This window comes from Vulpes lagopus, chromosome 2, assembly GCF_018345385.1.
Source record: "Vulpes lagopus strain Blue_001 chromosome 2, ASM1834538v1, whole genome shotgun sequence".
Classification (NCBI taxonomy): Eukaryota; Metazoa; Chordata; class Mammalia; order Carnivora; family Canidae; genus Vulpes; species Vulpes lagopus.
In genome coordinates this window covers 137,888,741-137,908,840 of record NC_054825.1, presented here as the reverse complement: position 1 = coordinate 137,908,840, position 20,100 = coordinate 137,888,741, and the positions used below count along the sequence as shown (strand labels likewise).

Sequence of the window (20,100 nt, the reverse complement as noted above, 5' to 3'; positions counted from 1 at the left end):
AAACTGGGTGCTGACAAGAAATAGTGCATTATTGTTAGAGAAGATTCATGCTATAAAATAGCAGAGCTAAGTGACTTTCACAAAGACATAAAATTATTGCCTTTTTGGAGGTATATCAATTCTTTGAGACAAGAAAAGGATCATCTCGCAAATTCCTAATGCAAAGTAGTGAATTAATTAGTATTCTACTGGCCTCATCCTAAACACATCAATGATTCTCTAGCTGGCAATCAGCACTCTACTGACTGATAGGAACCAGCCTGATATCTTTAATTATTATAAAAATGGCTAGAGGATGAAGACAAAGAGGCTGGGAAAACACTGGTGTGGGAGGCAGGAGGAAAAGTAGGTTGGATCCAAAATTTTAGTCAGTACCTTGGCATGGTCTTGGAGGTATCTGATGTGGTTAAAGAGCCCAAGTCCTGGGAGTTGCTTTGTATCTCTCTAAAGAGAAATCAGCTCATTACACTCTAAGTGTGAAATCAAATGGCTACTCTGTAGACATCAAGTTTTGATTTATCAACTCCTTGATTTGAAAAACTTGAATGTACATTTTGAAACCCATGGGACCACCACTTACTTAACTACTATATATAAAAATCAATTCAGAGGAATCAGAGAAGTTCTAACTTACACTGACAAGCTGGCTCAGAAATATGGTGCCCAATAAACCATTTCTACTCACTTAATACAATTCACAGAGGCCAAAGAGAGGGCAGCTAATTCTTGTACACCAGGTGCTGCCGTGTTCCTGTGCTAAAGAAAAATCATGGCTTTCTGTTTGCCAAAGGTAAACGAAACAGACTACTCATTGCCACTCCACTTTCTTTTTTTTTTAATTTTTGTTTATTTATGATAGTCACACAGCGAGAGAGAGAGGCAGAGACACAGGCAGAGGGAGAAGCAGGCTCCATGCACCGGGAGCCCGACGTGGGATTCGATCCCGGGTCTCCGGGATCGCACCCTGGGCCAAAGGCAGGCGCTAAACCGCTGTGCCACCCAGGGATCCCGCCACTCCACTTTCAAATACGAATGTGTATTTGCATTGAGAACTTCAAGAATCATCACACAAAGTGTGAAATTAAAACACTGTACCCTATGGGACTGATTCTGTGACCAAAAAGCCACTTACTGTGGCTTACTGACTTCTCTAAAAATATTACCCATGGTATCTGTCCACCAGCCAAGGGCACTACTGAAATACTAGCTGAATATCTACAGCGTTCATACTTGCAAATATATTCTTCCTTCTTCATCTTTCTTTCACTCTTTTTCCATGTCAGTATGGTTCACAGAAAGTAACAACGGCTTCATAACAAACTTACACTGACCACTTACTTGTCATGCTCTGCTCTGATCTGTCCACTGCCCGGGTAATGACAAATTTCATAGCAAGGAAATGACTATTACAGATGTTCCATGCACTTCTGATCAAATGAACTACAGTTCTTTTTTTTTTTAAAGATTTTATTTATTAATGAGAGAGACACAGAGAGGCAGAGACATAGGCAAAGGGAGAAGCAGGCTCCCTGTGGGGAACACAATGTGGGACTCAATTCCAGGACCCGGGATCACCCCCCAAGCCGAAGGCCACTAAGTCACCCAGGTATCCTTGAACTATAGTTCTTGCTTGACATTCTTTTTGCTTTGTCTCAGTTGGGTGGTGGAGAGAAAGGCTCACTTTAATTTAGAGTCTTGAAGTTATATTAATTGAGCTTAACAAGAGAAAAAAGCTGAAGGAAACAGTATTGAGGTCTGCTAGTTATACTGCACATCATCTAGAACCCAAACCCAAAACACCTCCAAACAAGGCAAGAAAGACAAAACAAAACAAAACACCACAACAAACCACTCAATGAAATAGAAGACATAAGTGCCTGTGTCCCAGGGGAAGGTCTGAATGTCTCAGTAGCTACACCAGGATTGAAGACAATATGTGAGGCAGGTGAAAGGTGTCTGCGGCCAAGACCTGCATTCTTCATTGCTGGGGGGTGGCTAGCACTCTCCCTGCATCAGCGCCACCTACCCACCTACGTGTCCCCCCTTTGTTTTGTGCTCACAACACATTCTGCATTTCACATTTGCTTCGGGGGGAAGTCACTCTGCTCCTTTAGAAATGTGGTTATGGAGCGGTAGGACCAGCACATCCTCATGCGTTGATTCTTGTCACATTCTGAGAAAAGGTAATAGAAGAGTCTCTGAGCTGAACTGTGTTTTCCATTGAAGCATCTCATCTTCTGAGGAGAAACCTGGGTGGAATATGGGGATGGGGTTGGGGGTGGTCCGTGGTGGATTATTCCATTCATTTAACCTTTTACAAAGAAACACCGGGATCTGAACAAATTTATATTGCAGAGTAAATTCAGAGAGTTAATTATAGCTATAATTTGTTTTGTAGGAATGATTCTGAGTGGCTGCTGAGGTCATTCTCAGGGTGTTGCTATGGTGACAGGCACAAGGTACATTTCCAAGGCAATGTATGTGTAACAAGTGGCTCGCTGTTCGTGTCTGGTCACTGACACTTAGCTGAGGTCCCAGAACACAGCAGGTGCTCAACACGTGACCCAAATTAAAACAACTTTATGGAAAATGCGGTAGTGGTTAGAACGGCAGGTTATACCTTTTAGGAGAAAACACAGGAGTAAGGGGGTTGTTAGCTACCTGCCTTTCTGTAATTACCTCACTGGGACATCACCGGCCTGCATTATGTAAGAACTGAATTCTGAATTTAAATGCCTCTGACGAATATAGAGACAACACAGAAAGGAAAGGCATCATTTAACTTCATTTAGTAGATGTACTTCCTGCTCTTCTTCGGGTCCTGGTTGCAGAATGAAATAATTTGTGTATCCGTTTCATGCTTGTCAATACCCAGCTTTCAGGCCCTGGAATTCGCTCTAACCCCAGGCAAATGGAGGGAGTGGTACCTTCCTGATGGACAATTCTGCATCTTCTCTTTAATGGAAGAAACAGGTTTCTGATGGTTTTCAGTGAAAGGCAAGGCGACAAGAAAACTCATGTAGTAATATTTCATTTCTTTCCTACCATGAGAAAAATGCAGGGCCATCTAGAATTCACAGATACATTTTGACCATGACATTCTAGAAGGTGCTAAGGCTATGTCTGAGATCTCCAGCATCTGATCCCTGCCTGCAAGGAGTTTACCAACGTATGGCAAGAAAAGAGTTATATGAGGAAGAGAGAGGGTAAAGTCATTTTCTGGGAACTTGTTTGAACTGTCTCTAATTCTTGAAAATTATCCACAAAACATCCTTCTGCAGTATGAGTGATCTGATTAAGGAAGTCGTGCTCATTAGTTTATAATTACATCTTGTAACTGCTAAACTCCTTATATATTTAAATTCTGGGTCACCTCTGGCTATAGAAAAACAAGAAATTAAAAAATGGGATATAATTACTTTAAATGGTTAAAAAATATATGAGGGAAGCTTAAATGTCACTAAAATAAAAGCCCCAATCAAATAAATTATGTCATTTTTCTCTCTTGAATTTTTTTTTTAATTCCAATTGGGGGCACCTGGGTGGCTTAGTCAGTTACGTGACCAACTCTTGATTTCAGCTCAGGTCATGATCATCAGGATGGTGAGATTGAGCCCAGCAGTGGGTTCAAAGCTGGGTCTGGAGCCTGCTTAAGATTTGCTCTCTTCTTCTGCCGCTACTTCTCCCATTCCTTGCTCTCCCCTCACCAAAAAAATTCCAATTGTTCCTCTGTTTTGCCATTAGTTTGCCAATAACAGTTTTGAGTTCACCTTCCAATTTGATTTACGCTCAAATCTGATATGTAATGGGAACTAATTTTTGTTTGAAGTATCTTTTTAAAATTAAAGAGAAGAAGGGGTGCCTGGGTAGCTCAGATGGTTAAGCCAGCCAACTCTTAGTTTCTGCTCAGGTCATGATCTTGGGGTCCTGCTCAGGCTCCCTGCTAAGTGGGCAGTCTGCTTGTTTCTTTCTCCCTCTTCCTCTTCTCCTGCTCCCTCTCTCTCTCAAATAAATAAATAAATCTTTAAAAAAAATTAAAGAGAAAAAAAATCCCCATCATCTATGACTGGAAGGGTAAGTGGAAATCTAAACCAAGAATAGCACAGAAATTAGAAATACAGTGTTTTTTTTTTTTTTAATGAAAGAAACATGAATAAAATTTAGAGATGACTCAGCAGGTAAACTATATCACATTACAGCTGTGGTTAAAAAAAAAATGTAGCAAGTTATAGGCATACAACCCTCAGCAATTACACCAAAAGGGGGAAAGTACCTGTGGGTGGTAAGTGAAAAAAGGAATCTCTGATGTTTGGTATAAATCCAACCAAACATAGTAAGATAAATGAATAGCACCTTCGAGTGTTTAATGTAGCATGCTATGGGGTGGCGTTGCAGGTATGTGCTGGCATACTTCAATCCCTGTGGAAGGGCCTTCTATTGAGAGGTTGTATTTATAACAGATTTGCAGCTCAAGTCAGATATTAAAAATGAAGTTCTGGCACAGAAAATGACTCTGGGTAGAATTTCACATTTTTAATTATTGAAAAGAAGGTTAGAAAAACTAGGTCAACTTCATTAAAAATCCTAAGAAGACCTCATTGTAAGAGGAACAGTCTTGGGGGAGTTGAAAGCTAGATCATGTCGTGAGATCTTATTTGGCACTGTCAAAAGCAGTGGAAGCTAAGGAGAAACCAGAAACCCATGATTCTTGTACCATGTGACCGCAAGGATTCAAAGGCAAAAAGGAAAAGAAATTGTCAAAGTGAACATTAAAAAAAAACAAAAAAAACAAGGGAAGAAATAGGCCTGCAAAACTGCCATTCTGAGGGGAGAGTCAAGTACAGGTTTTGGTGCCAAGAGCCATCCAAGTCCCTCCCTTATCTGGCAGATCCTGCTGCTGAAATGAGCCTGGTTGGTAATCTGGTTAGGCTGGTTAGCAGCAGAGGATTACTCATTACACAAACACTCCCATCTCCTGAAAGAACTCATGTGGTGGAGAGCCAACTAACGTTCCTCCTTCGTTTTTTTAACACCTGGCACAACCATGATCAGAGTTCAAGGAAACCCAGCAGGTATTACAGGGATTTGGGTCCTAAGAAGTTATTTGTTTTTAACACAAAATTCCAGATTTAAAATGAGATCACCCAGTGGTAGAAAGGAGGTGATGCACTCATGGTTTTGTGAGACCGACTCAAGGGAGAACAAAAGAGAAGCCTAAGAAATCCTGCTTTCCAATGATCCTTTGCCTAAGAACTAAATCAACCCAGAAAAGCAGATTTGTAAAAGTAAATTAAGTATCTTTAGAAAGATTCTATTTCTGCGTTAAACAGTTTCAGCTTTTTAGGGATCTTACATATTAATAGTTGATCTGGATGTTTCACATAAAGAGACCATCAGTGTCTAATGGGGACTGGGCAACTGTGTGTCTATCAGAGAGACATGAGGGCCAGGGCCAGGGTTGGGTGACAGAGATAGATTCTCAAGTCTGTTGCTCAAACAAATAAATTGACTTTATAATTAAAAACAAAAGCAAAATGAGGGAAGAGAGAGAGAGGAAGTAAGAGAGAGAGAAAAAGGAAGAGGCCCTTTTCAATATGCTGGTTTGGCTCTGTGCTTTGTTAGTTTGTCTTTTATATGATAACTTCCAAAGCTGCCAACTAATTTTGATACAATTTTTATACTTTGAAAAACTATCAAGAAACACCAGAAAACTCCTTTTATCCTTGCTTGCCTGTCCTGAAACGCAATAGCAGTGCTTAATACGGTTAATATAAACAGATTTACTGAAAATCTGTTACATATTAAAGCTAAAGCACTGTGTGTGTTGGAGGGAGGGGGGCTAGCACAGGGAGCTGGCACAAAATACTTAATATATATATATTCTTTGCCTTGAGGGATATCAGGCTACCTGGGAAACAAAGATAACACAGATGAATCAATTAAGAAATAATTAAGTGCCAAATTGTGAGCTGCTAACTATGAATGCAATAAGAAAAGAGAGATGATTATGAACTGTAGTCACTAGAGAATAGTGTGGAGGAGGAGTGGGGGATGAGTGACACTGCACAGATGAAATGGGATTTGAATAGGCAGAAAGGAAGAGAGAAGATGGGAAGAAATTAGGAAAGACACAGAACGTACTTACTTTCTTATTATTCATTCATGCAATTATGTTCTCGGAAAGTCTACACTGAGAGCTAGGCACTGTGCATACACTGAGTGGGAACCATAAAATAAGAGAAAAAAATGTGAGTCCTGTCCTCCAGGAGCTTGTACTCTGGCAATGGAAATGAGAGTGCTGTAAACAAATATGCTATAATGCAGACATGATGCGGGTCATCAGAGAGGCTTCAGTGATTGTAGCCAAGAGTCAGCAGTGAGAAAAAAAAAAAAAAAGGCTTCTGATTCAAGCAGGCATCTCAATGTCATGCCCCCTTAACTTGGGCATGGGTTCTGTATGATCAGCCCCTTCATTCTGACATGGATGATCAGGTCTGAGGACCTGGTCATATGTTACACTACTTGAATCAATTATAGATCAAAATTCAAATCATTAAATCAAGATGCCATAGTGATAACGAAAAAAAACCCCATAAGGGTCAGCCAATCAGAGTCAAAAGACTGACTGGCAGACAGGGAATCAAAATAAAGGAACCCAAGTGACTTTAAGGGTTATATGTGGATAGCAAGGTTCCTGGGCTGACTTGTGACTGGAGGTTGAGTTGTCTTCTGGTCAGGTACATGTTCTACTAGGCACCTTACAAAATCCTGTCAACCCTACTCTTGGTTCCACTGATGGTTCAACCCTATCACACTCCTCCCTTACCAGCTGTATCAAGCACTACGATGGTACAAAAGGTAAGACTATATGTAAGACACAATCCTTGCTCTTAAAGCCAAATCAACTCAATGAACACTTCTGGTCGTCTATACCACCTTTAGTACTTTTAGTACTAGACATCATTTGCATGGCATTTAGAGGGGAATGCGGGGGGGGGGGGGGGTGGAATATGAGAGTTCTCTGACGCTTGCTCCCTATCAAGTTTTGTTGTGCAAAGCAATGCTTATAGAATACTGCTGAAGGAATATGGGCCATCCATCCTCAGAGTACTCTAAAATTTAGCTTTGGGGAACTCAAAGTAGTGGGGTTCTAAGGTATCTAAGTGGAAGTAGAAGCAGAATACCAGTTGCCTTTCAACATTTCTTCTACATGAGCAATTTGCCCTTTTGTTGGGGGGTTGGGGGGATCAGACAGTAAATATTCTAGGCTTTGTGGGGCATTCGTTTTCTGTTACAACTGTTCAACTCTGCCACTGGGCATGAAACCAGCTATGGACAATACATAAACAAATGAGCATGGCTGTGTTCCAGTAAGACTTTATTTATAAAAACAGGCAGCAGGCTGATTGGTCTGAGGGACTGCCAATCCCTGTTCTGTAATAACACCACCTCTGGTCTCAAATGGGGACAATGCCATCCTGGGTGGATCAAACTACAGAAGTCACAGATGCTCTGCCAAAATGTGAGAAGGCAGCACACTGACAATGTGAAGCCTGTCACCCATAACCACTATACTCTTCGGGCAGAGTGAATGAATGGTAGACAGGTGCCCTTTCCCTACTACATCTCAGTAATGAAGGTTAGAGTGTTAGAGCATATCTAAGTCTTATCTTAGCATCTCTAAAGCGCCAAGTGTTCTGAAAAAGGAATAATAAAGACCCGCATCTTAGAATCATCAGAGTTCACTGTGGAAGACAAATACAGGGTTTTTTGTTTGTTTTGTTTGTTTTATTCTTGCAAAAGGTTATTAGGAGATACGGCTCATTAGATAACAAAACAGAACAAAAATAGAGGTAAATATGTCACTCAAGTGAAAAAAATGACACTTTATTGTCGCTCCTTAAAAAGACAAATATAACTCAAGATCGATGCCCTCTTCCAAGCTAAAGACAGCATTTTTAGTAATTTAACCATGTAGAATATAAAATCTCTTTGTTCATTCCATTTCAGGTAAATTTCGGGGTGCCAGGTTTTCACTTGACTGCATAGGATAATGGTTTCTCATATAAAGACAGTCTGCTGTAATAGACTACAGGATTTCACAATTTAAAAGAGAATTTAAGAGATTATAGCTAGCACACAAGAGGCAAGTAAGGTTTACAGTGAAAGACTGAGAGGTGATGAGGGGCAGAGGGAATTTCATAAAAGACTAGACCCTGACTCAATGTTCTCTTGACAAGACAATGGTCTTGTCTGCCTCCAGAAGTCTGCAGTAGGCTTATATTCCCTTTTTATCATCAGATAAAAAGTAAAGTCAGGATGGCTGCAAGAGTCAGAGGAAACACCCTAGAGTTCCAATATTTGGCTCATCAGTAGGGTACTTTTAGCACAGTATCTCTTCAAGAAGAATTTGGCCCCAGATCAGGTGGATATGCTAAATCCACCTCTGAAATTCCTTTTGTACTTCAAATTCAACATTCAAATTCCTTCTGCATTTGTATATTAAATTAAAAATTTAAGCACAAGGTTAAAATTAAACTGCAATGTTGACTTATGCCCAAAAGCCAACTTGCATATGTATTGGATTTATAGGCTATGGAACATATGGAGATTTCCAGAAGGTGTCTGATCTGCTGAACTCCTTGGAGGGAATTTCAGGAAAGTGAGATTAGGGATTATTTGGTCTCTTAAGGTGAACACAGATAGAGCAGTCTCTGCCAAAACCCTGCAATGTGAGGACTTTTCTTACTATATGCCAATGTGATTGAGATTTGTGTTCTCTGGTTACTGTCAGGGAGCTTTTGGTACTGTAGGCAGTGAACTCATTTGACCTGATGTTTCAGCATATTAAAGCAGGTGGTGGACCCCAGAAAAAAAGTAAACCTACAGCCATCTGTTTATTGTGTACTTTATCTAAAGATATTCAGAGCCCTCAGGCTTTTTTTTAATCAATAACAAAAAAGCCAATAAAGGAATTTATAAAATTTTCCAGCATCTTAAGAGTGTTTTTTATTCTTTCAATAAATAAAATAGGAAGAATATATCAAACTAAAGCCAATTGCAAACTTATCCCAAACTGCTTATCCATTGCCTGGACTTTCCCCACCTCCTATCTCTGTGTTGCCTGTCCTTTGAGCCATCTGATTGTTTATTATGATCAGTAAGTTAGCTAATGCAAGTAGAAAAAGGGAAGCTCAAATGATTTTGTCATATCCTTCTTATTGGCTCTAGGTTGACTCCAGCAAAAAGTGAATGGATAGAGTATAGGCTAAAGGGTACAGGCTAAAATAAAGAAATAATAATTCTGAATTATCTGTGATTGAGAACATCTTCCATGATATATGAATAATTGATGTGTTGTTAAACAGGAAAAATTTTCTGGATGATAATTAAAACCTTGCTGGGTTTGTTTTCCAGTAATTCTATGTAATTTTCCCTCTTGACCTTACACACAGGGAAGTACCCAACGGCAACATTTATAAAGATTAATGAATAATTTGTACCGTTCCTGTCACAGATGTTTATCTATTAGTCTATCATCTATTTATCTATGGTCAATTGTCTATCTAGCTATCTCTTACCTACTCATCCTCTGCGAAGCTGTATTTCACAGTGATTAAAAATTTGGGTTCTAGAGACAGAAATCTGATTTCAGAGGGACCTGGGTGGCTCAGTGATTGAGTGTCTGCCTTTGGCTCAAGTTGTGATCCTGGGACCCTGAGATCAAGTCCCGCATCTGGCTCCCTACAGGGAGCCTACTTCTCCCTCTGCCTGTATCTTTGCCTCTTTCTTGGTGTCCCTCATGAACAAATAATAAAATCTTAAAAACAAAAAGAAGAAGAAAAAGAGGAGGAGGAGGAGAAGGAGGAGGAAGAAGCAAAAGAAGATGAGAGCCATGCTTGGCTTCTACTCTCAGCATTTCTGGCAAGTGGCTGTCATGGACGCTCAGCATCAGCAGGGTCCTGGAGAGAACAGCTATCACGCTGCAAGCTCTGGGCAGAGGTGCATGGCAGGCCCCACTTCTCACACTGCTAGAGATGACAATTTCAACTGAAGAACCATAAGTAGGTCCTGAGTTTGGAAAGAGTTCTGTAAGGTGATAATATCATGCAAGCAATTAAGTCTAGAATATCAATGAAGTATCGTTTATTTTAATTATAAAGACAGAACAATATAGAAGATTACAGGAAATAAAGGAGGGAGATAAAATGCTAAAGATACACCAGTGGGACACCCACAAAAATGTCAGAAAAGAGGTAACAACTATCTTGAGTATAAGGAAAGAAATTATTTTGAGTTGTGAGTATTCTACAGTTACTCTGTGAAAAAGAAATCAGTACTAGGACTCAGTGGTGCTTAGGATGTGGGGCCCACCTCCTCACTGGTGCTCTCCCTACAGTTCCCAGAGCATCTGCTGGGACTACATGGGAGACCTACACAGGCAACAGAGCATCAGGTGGGTGAATCCAACATACCACAGGTCCTATCCTGGGATAGGTGTTAGGAGGAATTTCCTAGCTAAGGAAAAGCAGAAGAGCCCTAGACTAACTGGGGAAGAATAAGGTGTCTCTGATACTCAATGGGATTAAAGGTGGGCCAGCCAGGCTACAGGGCAGTGGTCTATAAAGAGTGCTACAATATCTTGGGAAGAGACCAAAAACACGGGGCCAGCTAACTCAGGCTTCTACATACAACTCCTCACATAACTGGTAGCAATATATTGGTTCTACAACTCTTGAAGTAGTCTACTAGAGAAAATAAAGGGGGGGGGGGTACCCAAACAAAATACAAAATGCCTCCCTACGTATCAAGTAGCTAAGGTGACCAAATGCTCCTGCTTAGCCAACATTCCCAACTCATGCCTTTTATTGCAGTCTAATTATTATTTTTTTAAAGATTCCATCTACTTATTTGAGAGACAGAGAGACAGAGAGACAGAAAGACAAAGAGAGAGAGAGAGAGCAAGAGCAGTGGGAGGAAAGGGAGAAGCAGGCTCCCTGTTGAGCAGGGATCCCAACATGGGGCTTGATCCCAGGACCCTGGGATCATGACCTGAGTCAAAGGCAGACACCCAACTGCCTAGCTACCCAAGCGCCAGGCACCTCTCAGCCTAATTATTAATGGCAACCCCTTCCTTCTCAAAATGTCTTGGTCCAAATGATAAATTATATGGTCACCATCTATTTCGTCCATACACGTTACTGTAACAAAAAGACTGAAACACGTGCCTTTTAGCAGAAAATTTATTAAAGTGTAAGTAAATAGCACCAGCTGAGGAAAAAACCTTCTATTTCAAGAAGAATACCAATGTGGACTGGCTGATAAAAGTAGAAAAATAACTATTTTGTAAATCCTAAGTGAATTATTAAATCACACAAGACTTATTAAATGGAAGCAAAACCATGAAGTGAAGAGCTGATGGGGGATCAGAGATCACCCAGTGACAAAGTAACACCATGCAGACTGCTTTTGGTGGCACAAGGAAAAATATAACTTTATAATGGAGAGGGTCAGCACCCTAATACTGCAGTGAGCCTTACCTTCACCAACAATGAGCAAACAACATTACCCCAAATGCATTCTATTTACATTTAACTTGAATCTAATCGAGTCTTTAAATGTAATTTCCAGTTTATAGTAAATTCAGGAGACAGAAGAGCAAATTAATTCATACTATATAAGGTAGCAATCAGGTTAATTTCTTCAACATACCAGTGAAATGCAAACAGGACTCTACTAGATCACAAGAGCCTAAGGGACATAAAAACCAAAGCAAATGTGCATTCTTAAAACCGACCAACTCTAAAGGACATTTTGGAAGAATTTGGGAAGTGTGAATATGAACTGAGTATAATGATAAAAAGGACTGATGATTAATTTTAGATGTAATGTGGTATTATTTATTATGTAGGGAAATATATTTTTTTTCAAGAGATGGATACTGAAATGTGGATATGTAAGAATATGTAGTAATTTACTTTCTTACTTCTGCATACAAATATGGTTAAAAAAGAATCAGGGGTATGTGCACACATATAGACCCACATATATATAGTTCAGAAAATCAACCTCTCCATATCCCCATTAGGGCAAAGTAAAACAGTTTAAAGAGTAATGTGTCCAAAGGCATGTTTCTATGGTAGACACAGCCTATACAACAGAATTCTAAAATGGCAGCTTTCCCAGAATCAGTGCTAATGGGGGTCTAAAGAAATGGCCTTGAAGAGCTCTTTCCCTAAAGTAGATGTTGCCACATGCTATTCTTGTAGTAACTCATGGGCACCTGCCTAGAAATCCACAAATCTAAACTGAGGAATGTCACCAGATGTGGAGAGAGTCTCATTTCAAGAATACAAGCAGAGCAGCTCATATAGGTGTCCTCGGTGCAAACAAGGAGTCTCTCACAGGGTCCATCCCCAGAGCAGGAGGCAAAATCATTTTCTAAGGGGGAACCCTGACCCTGGTAAGCATGTCATTATTAGACATCGGTGCTCTGAGGCCCCAGTGGCAGGACCCCTCTGTAGGGAGGAAAGCTATAGGTGACAGGTAAAGAACGGAACAGGTGAGGACGGGGGAGAGACAGATATGTGAAAGAAGCTGAGAGACAGACACAGATATGATGAGAGAATGGAGGATTTATTAGTAAATATAACTTGGTAATGAAGGATTTATTGCTTAGTAAGGGCCAGGAGAGGCATCACGGTAACAGAGTGAGAAATGCAGAGGAGGAGCAGGAGAACCCAAAAGAATGACAGATGAGGGTGGAGGGGGAAGCAAGCAGATAGGAGACATACTGAGTAGGAACACAGAACAAGGGATAAAACACAACAGCACTGTGGGGAGATAGATGAAATCTGAAATGGCAAAGCAAACATAAGGACCGAGGGGGCAGGAAGTAAGAGAAAGACAGCTGGTCAAAGGTTGAGGGGGCAGGGTTTGGAAGAGACAAGAGCTGACTGCATCTCTCATGTCTGCACTCACAGTAACTTAGACAGTAGGGGCTCCAGAGGGAGGAGTGAAGGCCGCAGGCAGAGAGCAGAAGAGAAAGAATGGAAGAACAGCACACGGAGATGTGAAAAAAGGAAAGAAAAGTATGGAATGAGGAAAGTGCACGTTCCAAAGGCACACCATGGGATTAATTCCAGTTAAAATACAATAGGCATGGTGATCATGAGCCTTCGATGTCACCTTCCAGAATTATGGAATTCCAATGTTCCATAGGAATACAACGGCTGTTTTGACCAGACAACATTTTTGTGGATAATTGGAATCATAACTTGTCTTACACAAATGCCTAGAATTAGAGTAAGAACATGAACTACTATGTTGAGAAAACAGTACTGAATAGCTCTTGGATCTCCCAGGCACTAGGAGTGATGCCAATCAGTCTATGGGGCTCTGTATTTTCCCCATGGCCCTGTTCTCATCCAGTGGATCATTTCATCACACCAACTGACCTGAGGCTGCTGATTATTTTCCACCCATTCTTCTGTCCACCCAGAACCAACACAAGAGGCAAATGCTGGGTCAATGTAATTAATGTAGACAGAAATCTGGCTAAATACTACAAAAAGTCCATTTTTCAGGCACCTGATTATCTAGATTGCTGACTGCATTGATTACATTAATCTAATGATTGCCAGATCTTCACTTTCTTTCTGTTAGGCGAGATTTAATCTAGAGAACTAACAAATCTCTCTAGGATGCAAATCTCTCCCAGGACACATGATTTTGATTGACAGCTCACAGAATAATTTCAGAATGCATGCAAAATTAGACTCGTGCAATTTTCATGCAAAGGCAAACCTCTCCATCAACATAATAGTGGCTCCCAGAAAGCAGTCAAGGTTCTCTGTCTGGAAACTAAAAACTAGGAAGTCTGATGTGTGAGAAGCCATAATCAAGCATATTTGTTTGCAGGTTTTAATGTGTGTGGGTGTCTTCTAGCACATGACAACAAGATTAGAAATTTGTATGAAAAATTACTATTACAGGATTTCACATCACAATGGTGTATGGGCTTGAGAACTGCTGGTTTGTAATTTGGTGGAAGAGATGGGCTGGTAAAATCTGATTCCTCGAGACTTCAGTTCATTTTTCGAACAGAACATAGTAAAAGAAACTCTCCCTGACTCAGGATGCCAGTCCTGTAGAATACAGTCTAAATGGATGAGGCAGGCACAAGTTTAACATCTCTACTTTCTAGCTGGAGTGTGGGGCACATATTGTACACAAAGCACAAGAATGCAGAAGTTATCACTGCAGAGCACATGAAACTAGAGAAAGATCCAAAGGGCCTCCTGGATGAATACTCACTATTTGGTAGAGTCAGACAACTGATACTCTCGTCGTCTGTCATAGCATTCCTGGATTCCAGGATCATTCCATAAACTCTTTATTGCGTCTACATATGGATTCTCAAAAGCAGACACCTTCTCCACATCGACTTCTCGAACTAATTGTGCATGAGCCTGTTAAAAACAAACACACAGAAACAGCAGTTGTAATCTCTCTCCTTCCTGTCATCGAAAACTGCCTTTGGTTTGCAGATGATACTGTGCACACTCAAGTCTTCCTTTATATGTTTTTTCAAACTGGTTTATCAACAAGTCATGCTTCATTTTTTTTTTCCTCAGAAAAAATCCAGTCCCAAATCTTTCCCTCTAGAGTAAACCTTGAGGCTACTCAAAGCTGACGACAGGGAAGGGTGAGCAGTTCCCATCAGAAGAGTGAGGGTGTCACGCTACACATATGATCATTTCTGGTGTTTATCAGAATCCTAAAACAATGTTATTAAAGGGAAAAAGGGCAGGAATAATTATTCCCTCTGTGTTTATAGTTTATTATAACCAAATACATAATGTACCCAGCCCTTAAGTGTTTATACCTTAGCAAAAACTTAATCAGACTCCTCAACTAACTGGGTTTAGTTTCAATCATTCCCTTTCAGGATAAGGTATAAAACCCCTAGAAGAACAATTAATATGAATGATGTGAAACACAGTAACCATTCCCCCTCTGCTCCAATACACCCTGACTTCTAAAGCATTTATTTCATATTTGCCTTATCGACATGATGAGATGAGGATTTCATTAGATTTTTTTAGTGAGGAAAAAAAGACTTTGTTATTTTCATCATACAACATTTAGCAGGAAAGAGGTAAGGAGATTTAATTTTTTTTTTCAATGAGATTAAAATCAAAACATTACATGGTCAACCTTCAAATTAAACAGGTTATACTGGGCTTAAAATCCCAGTCAGAATGGGTTTCATGGATGTAATCTATTATATCCATAACCTGTAACTACCCATAGTACATTAATATAACTACAGTAATACGTTATGTGAATTTACACATCCACATAAATATGCAAATAAATATAACTACCTTGGAAATTGGAGGTAAATAGCTGATAATATATTTGCATACTCTTAATTGCAGAAAAACAAATTTTTCAAACTAGGTTAGTGGATGGCTATCCTGAACGCATGATGAACTTATTATTCATTTCAAAGAGTTTTAAGCAGGTGGAATTTTAAGAAATTTTTAAAATACCTTTAATCCATGTTATACCCTGTCTGGTTCCCAAACTTTCCCGTCCTTCTCTACCAAGTGGGAAGGGTCCCATATCATGAGACTAATCTGGACTTAAATAATGTTTTAAGAAGCCCAACATGACGAGACTGAAGAAATCACCTTTCTTGCTAGTTCTGTTCTGACCTTGACGGATCTAGTAACTGAGAAATTCTAGCTCTGCTCTGGACCCCAATCTTGGAAAAGGGATACCCTCTAAGTTGCTTTCTGTACCTAGTCCCTACCCAGGCAATCTGTCTTGTTATCCCAGCAGTGAACTTGCCAGCCTGGCATTCTGTTCCTGAGCTCTATTCCAGATAAGCCTATCCAGGAGATATGTCTTATATCTCTGCAGGTATAGCTACCTAATGTCAAGTTTCAACCTTGGCCTTTCTGCCCTTGCTCACTAAAAGTTCTAACTTAAGTGTCCTGAGATAGGGCAATGATCACATCCTTGGCATAATCCTAAATTAGAGCCCCTATGGCTACATCTTTATTACAAGGCCCTCTAGCAGATTCTGTGGATCTTGGGAAGCAGATGGGTACAGAAGGAGGGATCTACAGTACGGTTTCCTGCTGGATATACTCTAAAGACAAGGTTTCGAATGTGACTCTACTTCTTATGACCCTGGGTAAATTGTTTAATCTTTCCAAATATTATTCCTGTTGGGGAACATGCTGCCCCACCAGTCTTGTGTTGCTTTGTATGGTGTTACAGTACTATAGCTCAGTGATTCTCAAAAGATAGTCCATGTACCAACAGCATTACTTGGGTATTTGACAAAAATACAAATCCTTTGGTCCTCAAACCTTGTGTATCAGAAACTGGAAATAAGGCTCAGCAATCTGTTTTAAGATTTTGATGCATGCAAAAGTTTGAGAACCAATGAAAACTACAAAGCACACAGATGCTAGTTGTTCTGATCATAATTAACTGGTTTGCTAGCCAAGAATTGCTATGGGAAGTTAAAAGAGAAGAGACTCACAGAGGCAAGAATCATTCCAAAGCAGATGTCTTAAGGGCCAGAAAGCTACAAAAATGACTCACATGGGCTGGGTATAGGCAATAGGGAGTAATGAGGAGTGTGGCACATTGACAAATACGTTCTTGAATTAAAGAACAGAGATGTTTCTTAGCTCCAACCAGTTGCTGCCATTGGCAAGGTAGGTCCATTGTTGCTAGATCTTCCAATTTTTCAAGGAAGCCAAAAAAATCTAGGTTTTTCTATGAAACATCCCTAACTTCAGACTTGGAAACCCTACAGAAGATAAATAAAACATATCTGTGCTTAAGCTAGACCAGGGGCCATTTTTCATTTGCAACATATGCTCTAAAAGATTCTTTCCCATTTGCTTTTCTGAAAAACATGACCAACAACACTGTCCTGCACAGAACCTGGAATACAGTTAACTGTCTACTGGTTAACATGTGCTAATGAGTAGGTATTTCCACAGTAATACTTAGACAAATGATTGAAAAATCTATGAGAAGAAATGGTTGTGACCTCATTCTGAATAGGGTAAAAGTCACATGGTAACACAGATTAGTATAGATTCTATTTCTACAATACATTTGATACTCACTACACAGGGCCAATCATGTCATTTGGAAGGAGTTCCGTGTCTGTTTCTAGAAGTTGGCTTCTGCCAGAGAAAACACCTTCAACATACCAGACACGCTTCACTATTATGATTAAATGTCCACTGGACCCCAATGACATGCTAGGTAATACAGCAATTAGAGAACTAGACATAGTTCCTGCAGGGGATGGGGGGAACAGTTCATATAGATGCCAACCAAACAAAGCACAGGATTATGGGCTCCAGGAGTAGCAACAAGAGCGAATATTTGCATTTCCATCCCTAATTTCAGTTGACTGTAAGGGCATTTAAATAAAGACAACATTCTCAACAGGGTAGAGTTGTAATTTTCCACCAAGAGCCTACTGCTGTAAAATGAGACTACTTTCTATTTTGCCAGAGAGAACTCCTATAATTTCCTATCTTGGGCTATCTCTACTTGCTTTTACTTACACCTGGAATGCCTTCCCTCTTCCTTTCTGTACCTCCTTTAGCTTTTGTTCAAGGGCTCTATCATCTGCTACCTCTCACAGGAAGTTATTTCTGATTTTCTTCCCCTCAAAAAAAAAGTTATTTTGGGGGAGCACCTGGGTGGCTCAGTGGCAGAGCGTCTACCTTTGGCTCAGAGCGTGGTCCCAAGGGTCCTAGGATTGAGTGTTGCATTGGGCTCCATACTGGGAGCCTGCTTCTCCCTCTGCCTATGTCTCTGCCTCTCTCTGTGTGTCTTTCATGAATAAATAAAATATTTTTAAAAAAAGTTATCTTTGCAACCTTTGCACAATGGAACTTCTAGGTTTTGCTTTATGTTAATAGTTATGTCTTGATGTATCTCCCTTCTAAACTATGCAGTGAGGAAGGGGCTGCAGCTTACAGACTCTAATTTGTTTTGGGGCCCATCCAACAAATATTTGCGTAATTTAACTGCACCTCAAAAGTACATATAAACACAATGCCACATCCCACAAGTCAAAGTCAGTTTCTCAAGGAAATCTTCCACCCATTATAACTCTCATATAACTAAACAATCCTTAGCAGCACTTATTGGAGTAGGTGGTTCACATCTATTTGTGGGATACCCATTAGTATCCTCCTCCTAATTCACAGTACAAGTTCCAAAACAGGCTCAACACTGCTCAGGGCATAGCAGAGTGCCTGCCACTTGGGAGAGAGAGGCTCAATAAATATTTGTTGCATGAAGGATACAAGAAAGGAAGGGTAGAAGTTGTTCTAATCTTGCAACCAGGACATCTAACTTCCAATCCTGGCTTTCCCCATAACACTAACTGGCTATGATCCTTACTTAGGAGAAAGCACATTACTTTTTTATAACTTCCTTTTCCTTGTCCATAGGATGATGCAATTAGACTCAATCACTTAAGGACTCATCTAGCCATAAGCAGTATAATTGTAAACACTAAATAAATGCATCTACGATACACAGAGCACCAAGAAGCATGTCATACCATTTACTGAAACAACATCTCACTATTTCCAACCAGCGCCTGACAAAACAGGCAGAACGTTGTAAATCTGAACATCAGGAATGCTACATGGCAACTAAGCAAGTAGAATTCAGAACAGACAGGCGATCAAACAGGGTGTTAAGGAGAAAGATTTAGCTGGCAGCTTCTAGGCAGGAAGAATAGGTGAACCAAGGCTGGGTGGACAAAATAAACATGGCATTTTCTGTCAACTGCAGGAAAAAACCCAGTCTAGTGAGGAAGTTTCATGCTGGCTCTTAATTCCAATTAACTTCCAGAGGGGAAGCTCTCATACCAGTCTCAGTTATGAACTCTAACTCAGAAGTCAACCTCCACTGTCTATGAAAGAATATTGCTTTCAGAAAACATAGGTCATCCTTTGGCTCTCACCCAGGACAGAACTTCTAAGTCACTTTTACTGCCTCTTAGGCTTCATTGTTTAATTCTATCCTTGCTGTTTTGGAAAATGGCATCCAAATATAATCAACTGTAATTTGCATTTATGTAAGAACGTTCTCTGAAGTTCCGTAAGTTATTTAAAAGTATGACAGCATTTTACAAAATACACTTAGAGTTTTTAAATTGCCTCTATAAATGTCCCCAATGAAAGTAAATCCTCTCAATTTATAAAACGTATTCTGTATGTGGGAAGAATATTCTTTTGTTTGTAAGAGTAGGAATTCTGTTTTTTCCTCTTTGTCCAAATGTCCAATGTAAATAATAGTGAAAATCACAAGTAATTATGCAAAATTAAGTACTTATTCATGAAAAAGCCTGAGGAAAAGGATAGAATACATTTCTTCTTCTTTTTTAAAAGATTTTATTTATTTATTTATTTATTTATTTATTTATTTATTTATGAGAGAGAGAGAGAGAGAGAGAGAGACAGACAGATGGCAAGAGAGCAAAAGCAGGGGCAGCAAAGAGAAAGGGACAAGCAGACTCCCCACTGGGAAGGGAGCCCAATGAGGGACTTGATCCCAGGACCCTGTGATCATGACCTGGACTGTAAGGCAGACACTTAACCCAATGAGCCACCCAGGTGCCCAAGAATTCATTTCTAATAATATTAATAACAATTATAGCTGCCTATTGTTTTTCTCTTGAACAGTGTACATAGCAAAACAAAACAGTTATGAGTTAATCAAATAAACAGAATGTAAAGCAAAATTCTATTTAAGTTACAGTTGAATACACTGCATGGAAATACATAATGATGAATGCTCACTTTCAGAATTCTTAGCAAGCTGGAGGCAAGCCTTATAGGAACACTGTGAGGACCAAGTAGCTACTATAGGAACTCTGGCAGAATTCTAGGGAAAAACCACACGGAAACCACAAGAGGTGCCAATGTGGTAATGTCTTGTTTTCACAACTCAGCGGTCATGCAACTCAGGTAAATCTTGGATGTGTTGATATTTCCATGGTCACTTCAGCAATGGGGAGGAAGTGAGTCTCTGCCA

The 20,100-nt window shown here is 40.0% G+C and overlaps 1 protein-coding gene across 2 annotated transcripts in view; it reads right to left on the bottom strand.

Moving 5' to 3' along the window:
- The window catches only part of GNAQ (G protein subunit alpha q), a 313,102-nt gene that overhangs the window by 83,452 nt on the left and 209,550 nt on the right, over positions 1-20,100 (bottom strand). For both annotated transcript variants that reach the window (XM_041744377.1, XM_041744379.1), the window contains exon 3: positions 14,317-14,471. In XM_041744377.1, the coding sequence (XP_041600311.1) occupies positions 14,317-14,471 (155 nt within the window). The remainder of the gene's footprint in view (positions 1-14,316; positions 14,472-20,100) is intronic.